The sequence below is a fragment of the Aethalodelphis obliquidens genome, unplaced genomic scaffold, assembly GCF_003676395.1.
Source record: "Aethalodelphis obliquidens isolate GAN/ISIS:26980383/991018 unplaced genomic scaffold, ASM367639v1 scaffold82, whole genome shotgun sequence".
Taxonomy (NCBI): domain Eukaryota; kingdom Metazoa; phylum Chordata; class Mammalia; order Artiodactyla; family Delphinidae; genus Aethalodelphis; species Aethalodelphis obliquidens.
The window spans coordinates 7,728,300-7,740,211 of NW_020838026.1; the positions used below are offsets into that span (position 1 = coordinate 7,728,300).

Here is an 11,912-nt window from a genome sequence, read left to right on the forward strand (position 1 = left end):
ACCGTGGGTAAACCACTGGAAAATTATGACCAGTTCTGGCACTGTCAGTCTCTGAAACCCATCAGTAAGCTTATGGTACTTTGGCTAGAGGCAATAGGAATCTTCTCTCATGAATTTATTTTAACGACATGTTCTTTAGTTGTAGGAACAATATGTTCATCAAAAATCTCAAGTATGACATTTTTAGATATCAGATAAAGATCGGGTGAAATAAAGTCTTAGCTCAAATGCCACAAAATTTATAGTGTTCCTTTTCTATGACCAGAGTGTGGAGCCCATCTCTGCCTAAGAAGAGAGGCCTTAAACATGAGGGAATTTGTTCCTTTGAAAAGAATTGATTCTAGAATGGCAATCAAGATTGTGAAGTCTTTGAATCTCATTTTCTATTCTTCCATCTTTCAGGAGAAGATGTTGGGAACTAGATAGCATTTTTCAGGACTTTCCAAAGGCTTATCAAGAAGGCATACTTCTGAGCCTTTATTTGTCACCTGTTTTCTCTTCTCTTTCTTTAAAGTGAGTGAGTCTAGAATCATAGCAAAGGAAGAAAAAATTCTAGGTTAAACCACAGAGGGTTTGCCCAGTTTCTATTCTTCTTCCTGCAAGGTGCCCCTTGGCAGATATTTTCTGGAAGGCCCATTGAGTTCTGAATCTCTTTTCTACGGGATTATTTTCAGTTAGGATTGTAGAATTTTGCAACTCCACCCAAGCAAGAGGTTCTCTGATCTACTTCTCATCCTACCACAGTATCTCATCCATCAGATTTTCTCTTGTAAACAATGTCTCGTGGTATGTGTGAACCTTCTAAAGTAGAATGTGTATTTGTGGATGTGAATCTGGAACTCAAAGTAGAGGTCTGAGGTAGAGATATAAAACTGAGCATCATCAGCTCATGGATGACCTCACGCTTGAGCTATGAGAATGGGACCCAGTTCTCACCCAGTCTCAGTGAATCAGAGCTCAGCTAGTTCCCAGCTGCTAACCCACCCAAAGCAAATAAAACAGTTTGTTCTAAAGCTGACTATGTCTTCAAAGTTCATTCTAGAAGACAATGTAATTAATCTTTCCATCTTTTCCAATACCCAAAGCCAAATGTAAGCCTTGCTGCAACTTAACACCTGACAGGATGCTCCCAACATCATCCTCACAGCCAGGCTCTTGGCCCTTGGATGCCAAAACCACAGTTACAGCCTCCACCTCATTGCCTCTCGCAGTCAGGTGCCCTTTCCTGCATGTGGCTCCTTTTGACTTCAGTTTCTGACACCTACCCTAGCAAAAGGGCCCAGGCTTCTCCTGAAATTTTAAGCACTGCGCAGGGAGTTAGTGCTTGATAGTTTCCAGGACCTTAACAAATATGAGCTTTCTCTCTTCACAGACTTTAAAATACTACTAATACCAATCCTATGATGAAAATTATTCTGAACGTCAGTAACTCACCCAGAGTCACAACGTTGGCAAGCAGCAGAGCCAGGATCTGAACCCATGTGTGTACCAAGCTTAAGTTCGGGATAAAGGGAGATGTCCTTTCTAGAATTCAGTATTGGTACAGAGGAGTGGGTACTTTAATGTCTTTTCCAGCCCTGGGAAAAATGACTCTTTTCATTGATGTCTTGCAATTGCACAATAGTGAGCAAGAGATCCCATTTTATGTGCTTGGGACAAAATAATCTCAGCAACAAGTGCAGTGCACTGTCCCCTTGAGCCCCTCTCTTTACCCATATGCCATCACCTCCAACAAGGTGCATCTCTCTGAGTTTCTTGCTCACCCATGTCTCTAGAACCACATGACCAGCTGTCATCCCAGTGTGTCAGGTTGCCTGACATCTCTGTATTTTGACATTTGCTGTTCCTTTGGGCGCCTGTCCCTATTCACTTCTTCTAACTAACACATCACTAGCCTTCAAAGTCCGGCTCAACTATCCCTTCTTCAGGGAAGCCTTCCCTGGTCAGGCAGTCAACTTTGAATGTCTCTCATTTAGGCCCCCATAGCCAACTGTGCTTGATGTACTTGTGGTCTCCTTAACTAGACTCAAGTCTTTGTGAGGCCACAGATTAGTGGCCTGGTTCACTTGGTGATGTCTCTTTTTGTGATGTTGGCAGTTGGTATGTGTGTAGAAAATATTTGCTTTAAAAAATCCATGAATTAGTTAATAACACCTGAAGGCAAACTAGGCACATCTCACCTTTCTTCTGAAACGTCCCTTTCCTACACCACAGAAGGGGCACTCAGTGTTTCCCCCACATTCAGACTATACCTGGAATCCTGAACTTAATTCCTGGTGCTTCAGTCTAAGTGAGACAAAGACAAATCTGATATTATTCTGAGATTAGTGAAGAGAGCTAAAAGGAACTAAGGTGTCCAAATCCTGTCTTGAAATATCTGAAAGGTTAAAATGTGGGGAAAAAATTTGACTTACAGAGCACAAAGCTTAGCTATACAATAATGAATAAAGAATGTATATATATATATGTGTATATGTGTGTGTGATATATATATATATATTCATCATTGAGGAGAATTTTTAAATAGATGCCTTAGGGGCATTGAGACTCCAGTTGGTGGTTTGGTTGGTTCTGGGAACATTGAGGTACTGTTCATCACTGAAATTTTATGATTTAGCTGAATAGCCCAAGGGCAGAACACTGGGGGAGATCAACCAGTACCTTCCACAGGCAACTGCACAGGACCAAAGTCCCAGGATGTTTGTTCTCTTTCTGCTGTGCATAGTCTTTCTGGTCTGCATGAGTAAGGGTAAGTCCTGGAGACAGAGGAAGGGTTGGTTGTTGATTAAGAGATGGGAAGATGCTGGGGGAGGAGAAATTTCCAGAATTGGCTCTTGGGGCTTTGGCCGATGCATGTGTGATTATGACAGGGAAACTTCTTTCCACAGGTGAATTTCGTGAACATCTGATAGGTATGACCACAGCTAGTCTAAAGTCCTTGGTAAAAAGGTTATTGGTGACATTTTTGGAGTAAACCTTCCCCTCCATCTTTTAAGAAAGCTGTTTTCCATTCCTACTATAGAATCCTAGGAGTTTGATCTTCTCCCGGACCAATTTAGTCCATTTCGTGGAGTAAAGAAGCTAAAGTCCCCGTCTTTGCTTCCTCTTCCCCATTACTGGACAAAATCATTAGGCTACATAAGGTGTTCATTACTTGGGGACCATAGATAAATTTTACAGGAACTCCAACCTTTTGAGATTATATACAATATTTGATTTATGTCTGTATAAGTTAGCTTTCACAAGATTATCAAAGGGATCAGGGTCCCTAGAAAAGTTGGGAACCACTAGTCAATAGTAAGTTCCTGTTGGGAAGCCCCCAGGCCTGGAGAACCTTCTCCTTACTGCATCCTTTAAGCACCTCTTTCTGTGTCTGGCAGAGCCTTCAACGATGTGTTATAAATGTAAAAAATATCATCTTGGGATATGCTATGAAGGCATGAGGTCCTGCACCCTGAAGTACCACCAGACCTGTGCTGTTGAAAACATTTACTTACTTACCAGAAAAGGTAGTGTTGGGTATAAAGTGACTGAGAAACAACCACCTTTTCCCCTTAGAGACAGTTACCTGCTTTTGTCCATGGAATACCTGGGTGAGTAGGATAGGTGAGGATGGGGTGGTCCTGCAGAGGGTAGGGCAAAGATGGACTTTTCCTTAAGACAGCGTTGAGGAAAGGAAAGGTGAGTGTTCCTTATAAGTTAGGAAATAAAATCCACTCTCTGGGTCAGTAATTGATAGACTCTGTCTTTTAGCTCATTTGGGTCTAGAGAAAGATCAGTGAGTCTCTGAAAAGAGGTTATTCCTAGGAATATGGTAGGAGAAAACAGAGTCATTACAGTTATATTCCCTTTCTTTCACCTCCTCAGGGCGGAGTATGTATTTTTATTCAAAACTGTCGTGTATGACCAACTGTGAGGACATCAACTTCTTAAGTTTTGAAAAGAGGACAGAGCTCATCTGTTGCAAACATAAAAACTATTGCAACCTCCCTGAGGGAGTCTAGTTCTGCATCTCTCCTGGATTTTTGATTATTCTTCAACTCACCATCCCCCTTATCTTTTCCCCCAAACCTGTATTTTGCTCTCCACTTCTAACCAATGGTAGAGAGTGAGAAAGCCAGCTGGTAGTGAAGAGTAGCCATCATAAGGAGGCTACTAGGAGATAACTGATTCTCATTAATTATGGAGCACTAGACGGAATTTTTGCAAATCCCCGCGCACAGCGTTTTGGTTTTCTTACGGTGCTGCCATGAATAGTGTTGGGTTTTAAATTGGTTATTTATTATCTCCTATATGGAAATGCAAAGACTTGGGTCAAAATAATCCCAAGCTCGTCCTGGGAATTCTGTGATCATACTTTATCCTTGTCCATACCCACTCCTCTGGGCTGGGATTCTCTCTTGATTAGCTCTGACACCTGGCACTCTCCTTTTGCCCATGGGTTTTGGAGATAAAAGAAGACTAACTCCAGTTTCCCAATTTTCTGGCAACGTGAGCCACATCTTTCTCTGGTAGAGCTCTTAGGAGGAATCTCAGGCCAGGAAAAAACTGGACAGGCAAAGGGATGAGGCATCAAGAAAAATTTTAGGGGCATTTCAGTTTGTGGAAACTAAGATATGAGAAACAGTTTGGTGTGGGTGGAGTTATCATGGCCCTTCCTGGACAGGTAGCCAGGTAGCACATGGTTGAACTAGGTTATTGAATTGGAAATGGAAACCTTGTGCCAGAATGGCTGGTCAGTCTCCTCTCATAAGAATGTGAAAAAAATGTTGATAATAAAGCAGGTTAAGATAATAGAATGTATAGAGATGCCATGTGGTAGTGTTCCAGTTACAAGGTGTCCTATGTATGATGCAGTTATGAGTAAACAGAAGGGATGATATAGCAGAAGCTAGTGGGGGTAGGAAGAGATGCAGGTGACACAGAATGAAACAAATAGAGAGAAACTGTGTAGCGTTGGTGGTGAAACAACCCACCTGTGGCCAAGGTGGTGAAGCTTCCCTGGGTATAGAATAACCCTGACATTTCTCTCCTTGTGAATGAAGCTTACTACAGTTCTTGGTCCTGGATTTCCACAATCATTTTTCTCCCTTACTATGCCATATGAAATTCTTACAGTAAAACAATTACCCCTCTACTTGAAGAGTTTGGTGTACTCTCTGCCTTTGTCTGCGCCTGAAAATATAATCCTTCCTGAGGAATTCTCATCTGGGATTTTAGCTGGGATGAAGAAAGACATGTAGATAACTTTTTCAAAATAGGCAGGCAGGTTGGAAAAGCCAATGTAACATGGATATTTTGAGTTAGGGAAGCAACATATATTTTTTAAAATTTTATTGAAGTATAGTCGATTTACAATGTTGTTTTAATTTCTGCTGTACAGCAAAGTGATTCAGTTATACATATATATGTTCTTTTTCATATTCTTTTCCGTTATGGTTTATCACAGGATATTGAATATAGTTCCCTGTGCTATACAGTAGGATCTTGTTGTTTATCCATCCTATATATAATAGTTTGCATCTGCTAATCCCAAACTCCCAACCCATCTCTTCCCCACCCTACTCCCCCTTGGCAACCACAAGTCTGTTTTCTGTATCTGTGAGTCTGTTTCTGTTTCATAGATATGTTCATTTGTGTCATATTTTAGATTCCACATACAAGTGATATCATATGCTATTTGTCTTTCTTTTTCTGACTTCTCTTAGTATGATAATCTCTAGGTGCATCCATGTTCCTGAAAATGGCATTATTTAATTTTTGTAATGGCTGAGTAATATTCCATTGTGTATAGTACCGCATCTTCTTTATCCATTCATCTGTCGATGGACATTTAGGGGAAACAACATATTTTTATTTCTGGCTGTATGTGAGGTCTCTCACCCATTGAATCATGGGGTTGGGAAAGGTCATTTAGAAAAAAAAGAGAGAGAGATCACTGTTTTTCACTGGGTTTCAAAATAGACTTTAAAAATATTTGTGAATCATTGTTTAGACAAAACTTGGCTTTGTTGAACAAGAAGTTTCTAATTATAAAATCTTTCCTTGATCTTTCAAGAACAGGCATTGGCATTCTCAGCAATAGAGCATTGAATATTACATTATGTAGGGAATGATTTTGATTTGATTTTGGTGCCCTGCCCAAATCCTTTTTGCTAATCAGTGCATCTGCGACCCAGCTGCATTGAGTGTTGGCTTATGACAATTCACAGCTATTTACTTCTCTGGAGATTTGCCCTCTGCCAGATGGGAGCTGCCTCGCCTGGATGCTGAACTCCCAACTAGAGCAAAGACCTCAGCCAACAAATGGCCGACTCCTTCCATCAAGCTGCATGTGCAGCTTGTGCCAGAGGCAGGCAGGTTGGAAAAAGCCTGCAGTGCAATTTTTGTGCCAGAGCTTTTCCATGGGCTCTGACTAAAGCCAGTCTCCAGTTGAGACCATGTTACTGTTAACATTTCCCCTGACCTCCCTGCTTTCTTTACTCCCCCTCTAAATTTTTTTTTTTTTTTTTTTTTTTTTTTTTTTTTTTTTTTTTTTTTTTTGCGGTACGCAGGCCTCTCACTGTTGTGGCCTCTCCCGTTGCGGAGCACAGGCTCCGGACGCGCAGGCTCAGCGGCCATGGCTCACGGGCCCAGCCGCTCCGCGGCATGTGGGATCTTCCCGGACCGGGGCACGAACCCGTGTCCCCCGCATCGACAGGCAGAATCTCAATCACTACGCCACCAGGGAAGCCCCTCCCCCTCTAAATTTTAAGCTGAGAAGACCAAGTGTTTTCTGCCATCATAGGGCATGGAGCTCTAAAATAAGATGAGGAAATTCCCCAGCAGTCCAGTGGTTAGGACGCTGAGCTTTCACTGCCAAGTGCACGGGTTCGATCCCTGGTCGGGGAACTAAGATCCCACAAGCCACGTGGTGTGGGCAAAAATTTCAAAAAAAATTTTTTTTAATTAAAAAATTTTTTTTAAATATAAAATAAAACAAGATGAGGTTGGGTTAGAAAATGCAGTTACATTTTGGTGCCTCTGAGTGAGAGTGCACGTAGTGTGTGAATTAGCTCCTCATGAATGAGGAGAATCTTTTTCATTAGGCTTCCTTACAGCCTAGATAAAATTGCTGTAATCTTGGAGAGAATTTTCTCTTGGTTTACCCCATCTTGGGATATTCTTCCTGTTTCCATTTTCCAACTTGAACAAATGAACAGAATAAGACCTAGGTGAAAATTTCTTTACCCCCATGATAGCACACCAAGTATCAATCCTGAAATAAGCATAAGCTCTTTTTTCATATATGCAAATTTTTTCTTCACATATCATTTTAAAGACAGTAATTTGCCTACTAATCTAAAGGTTAATTTGGAGTTGACTGGTACATAATACATGCAACCTTATGCATTAAATCAAAATAATTTTCACGTATATTAAAGATTTAAATGTAATAAACTCCTTACTTCTTAATTGTTGTGACTATTACTGTTTGACCTCTTAGTGTGCGATAGACACGTGTTTTGTACTTTTCATAAATGGTCTCATTTAATCTTCACAACTTCCTATGAAGTAGCTAGTAGTGTAAAACAATGTAATAGATGAAAAACCTGAAGAAGAGGTTGCCCAGAAGCTAATTGGGTTAACTCAACAAGTATCACACAATTTTCCAGTTATTATTGATGCATAAAAAATGATTGTGTTCACTAGTACTGTGGGTCAGCAATTCAGAAAGTAGGTAGTAGGGATGGCTTGTCTCTGCTGCATGATGTCTACGACCGCAGCTGGAGAGACTTGAAGGCTGGAGGTGACTCGAGAGTGGGAGACTGGAATTATTCAGAGGTGTCTTCACTTCTACATTTTTGCAGTTGATACTCGTATAAGTTGTGATGTCACCTGGGGCTGTTGGTCAGAACACCTACATATGGACTCCATATGACTTGGACCCCTGTACTGCATGGAGGCCCAGGCTCCTTACACAGAAGCTTAGGGGCTCTAAAGGCAAGTGTATATTCTAACAAGGTGGAAGTTGCATCACATTTGGAAGTCGTGCATCATCACTTCTGCTACATTCTGTTGGTTATAAGTGAATCACAAGCCTCGCCAGGTTCCACTTTTTTTTTTTTTTTTCGGTACGCGGGCCTCTCACTGCTGTGGCCTCTCCCGTTGCGGAGCCCAGGCTCCGGACGCGCAGGCTCAGCGGCCATGGCTCACGGGCCCAGCCGCTCCGCGGCATGTGGGATCTTCCCGGACCGGGGCACGAACCCGTGTCCCCTGCATCGGCAGGTGGACTCTCAACCACTGCGCCACCAGGGAAGCCCAGGTTCCACTTTTGATTGGAGAGTAGGTAAGTTGTAGAAGAGCTTGTGATATGGGAGATACTGTTGTAGCCATCTTTGGAAAATACAGTCTGTTACAACTAGTTAATGGCAGAGCTGGAATTGAATCCAGTATTTATACAATCCCAAAGCTCTCTCTCATTCTAAGCTCACTATTATATTAAAGATATTTAGAAATATTTATATAATCTAGTGATAGAGGGAGCTTTTCTAATCATGGCATCAGTCACAAAACAGGACAAAATTGATAGATTTGGAAATTCCCTGGCAGTCCAGTGGTTAGGACTTGGTGCTTTCACTGCCAGGGTTTGATCCCTGGTCGGGGAACTAAGATCCCACAGGCTGCGTGGTGAGGCCAAAGAAAAGATTGATAGGTTTGACCACATACAGAAGTAAATGTTTTTGTATGGTAAATCAAAACCATCAAAAAAAAACCCCACATAATATAAAGATTGTAATTTTCCCTTAGCTGTTGTATCTTTAGTTGAATACCTAAAGAGAATAAAGCTCCCTAAAGACCTGTTACCATGATTGTCTATTGTTGTCAAAGAAAGGATTGTGGAAATAAGAAAAAAAAAAGAAGAATCTCCAGTGGGTCAGAGAGCAGGATGGAGAAGGGTAGAGAATTGATCTGAAAGGGGTAAATGGAAGAAAACCAGTACACTCCACCACCTTTACCTCTCAGCATCCATTCTCCTTCATTTAGGTGGAAACTGCATTCCCAGCACGGGGAATGAGAAACTTCCCATTACAACCTTGGAAGATGATAGAGATTCAGTCATATTATCACCCAAAACTAGGAATAGCTACCCCCAGGGCTGTTTCTGGTGGGAGTCAAGAGAGAGCCTTGAAATGAGCAAGCAATGTAAAATCTTCGCTGAAGGCCCCACTCCTGCGACTGGACGTGAGGCTGAGGATAATACTCACAGATGCATTCACAGTGTCTGCTCCACCTTCTCTCACTTCTGCCAGTGTCTCAGCTGGACAGGGTTCTTGACCTGATGGCATAGTCCAGCCTTCATTCCTGTAAGATCTGAACCCTTGGTGGTTTTGTCCTTATTGCATTGTTGCAGGTTTCTATTGAACAAGTCTGTTGGACAAGAGAGTACTAAGGATGTTCCAGCATATCCTGTGGTTTTCAAAAAAAGTTCTTCTTCTCTTCATTGAGTAGCAGCAACCTAAGTTCCCTTGTAATCCAAACAAATCACCACAGTCAGTGCAGTGAATTTTTCTCCGCCTCTTAGCAACAGGCATTTGAGACACTGTGATGTTCTGCTCCCTCTCCCCTGCCCCCACCCTCTCTTATCACAGGCATTGTAGGTTGACGGGGGTGGGGTGAGGCATTCCCTTTATACCATAGGAGAACTGTCCAATAGGTGGCTCCCAGGTTCCATCATAAATGAAAGGTAAAGGAATTTGGAAAACTCTTTCTCAGAATAATTCCCTGGCTTATTGTCATGTTGCATACTCTGTTTTAAAATGTAAAACCCTGCCTATTACTACATTATTTTAATTTTCTTTTGTTTTATACCAAATCTCATTTTATTCCTGGACAGAGGGTTACCCAGGCTGGAATGGGGTCGGGTTGGTTCCTGAAGGAGACAAAAGAGAAAAATCACATGAAAGATAAAACAGAGCTTTTCCTGGTACCACTTTTCCCAGTCTTAGAAGCCTCTGCAACTGCGTGCAGGACTTGGGCTGCTGGGCCACACGTACTTCAGTGCCTCTCAGCTAGGCTGAGCTTGGGTTCAGAATGTCAACTTGAGAGACTTCAGATTTCTCCTGTCAACCAACATAGCGTTTCTTCTATCTTCCTCCTCTTAAATTCACTGTATTAACAGTGAGAATTTTCTAGGAGCTCCCCTTGTATCTTATGAAATCTAAGCTTCTACAGTAATATTTTGCTGTTAAAAGCCTCAGAAATCTTCTCCCATGAGTCCTGAATTTCCCAACTATGTTCCTATGTTTCCTATTTGCATGGTCTCTGCAATAATTTATCTAACCTCAGCATATAAGAAAAGATATTTTGGGTTTTCTTCCAGCAGGCGGCCAGAAGTTAAGTGTACTTTCTCTAATATTATCCATGAAACCAAGTTTCTATTCTAGGGCTGTTGAAGACTGGCCATCTACCCTGAGGCATTGGCTGCTTTGAAACCACAGGCAGAGTGTAGCACAGGCCCGGAGGCTTTCTCACACTTGGCCACCCTCTGGCTCAAGAGAGCACACGTTGCCACATTTTAGCAGTTTGATCCAGCAGCAGTTCAAAGTACTCCTCTCTAAGGTTTGTTTCTGCACTTCCTGAAAACTTCCTATTCAAAGGGCTCCTCTTGTAACTATATTTGAGAGTAAAGGAGGTTTAGTCTTATATTCACTCCTAATTCAGTTTAATCCTATAACTGCTTCTCAGTGCAGTCTTGTTTCCACAATAGGCTCTGGTTCATTGGATGCTGGTCACCCTCTGGGACTCCTCAGCCACTGTCCTTCTTGATGTAATAAAATTTACTATAATTATAATTTTTACATTAAATAGGTAATGAGCATTTTCTTGTGCCAAGTGCTGATCTAAGCCATTGACACACATTAACTCATTTTATTCTTACTGCAACCTTATGAAGTACAGAAAGTTAATATACTTTGGTAAAGTCGCATATTACAGTAGAGCTGTCATTTGAACCCAGAATTCATAGGAGCATTATTTTAAACTGATATGATACTGCTACCATAAAATGGGCCTCAATAAAGAAGTTAATGTACGAAGGCCCAGTTCCTTTATTCCTAACAATACCACCTTTCAGGGCTGAATGAATATATCAGACTTTATGGAGTGTCTGGCATAGGTGGAGCAAAAATGCAAACCATTGGGTTGGCCAAAAAAGTTCATTCGGGTTTTCTGTACCATCTTATGGAAAAACCCAAACGAAATTTTTGCAATACATGCTAAATATGGCTAGCTCCATAGTCCAATGGAAAGAGAAGGAAAGTGAAATCTATCCCAGGTGGCCCTCTCACGCATATGACCCAGATCCTAGCTTTGTTCTGTCAACCTAAATTAAGACGTAAACCGAAGCAAGTTTGAATGACCAGAAATTGAGTTTATTCAGGAAGAGCAGAGGAATTGCAATTCGGAAAATGTATACTGTAGCAAGATACAGGCATGTTTGTTGAGGGTTTGGGGTGAGCTGTATTTATGGGCAATGAGTGCAAAGAGGGGTAAGTCCAGCCAGAGTCCAAGCAGTAAGTTCATTGGCTTGAGGATGGGGAGAGATTCCTGCTGGATGTTCATTGGTCAAGAGGTAAGTCTCAACCTTCTGTAAATCAGGCACTTATGGGAAATCAGTCTCAGTAAGTTCTGTTCTTCTCAGGGAGCATGCGTGAGATTCTTCGTTACATATCCTCCAGTTCCATTTTAGATGGAAATCTAAATCCCTTCCTCTGTTCCTCTGAATCCTTCTTCAAAGCACTATTTACCCCCTCCTTCTATTGTTCTTAGTAGCAACCCCAGCACCTCAAACAATTCCCCAATATCTATCAGATGGGAAGCATCCAGTATATTTGTTGATGGTTGTGTAATTGAGTGTTAATTAATACTCT

At 41.6% G+C, this 11,912-nt stretch overlaps 1 protein-coding gene across 1 annotated transcript; it reads left to right on the forward strand.

Moving 5' to 3' along the window:
- Positions 1-1,244: 1,244 nt before the first annotated feature.
- Positions 1,245-5,362, forward strand: PATE2 (prostate and testis expressed 2). Its single transcript, XM_027092894.1, has 2 exons — positions 1,245-3,509; positions 3,868-5,362. The coding sequence occupies exons 1-2, from the start codon at positions 3,392-3,394 to the stop codon at positions 4,002-4,004; spliced, it is 255 nt and encodes an 84-aa protein (XP_026948695.1). The 5' UTR covers positions 1,245-3,391; the 3' UTR covers positions 4,005-5,362.
- The last annotated feature ends 6,550 nt before the right edge of the window (positions 5,363-11,912 follow it).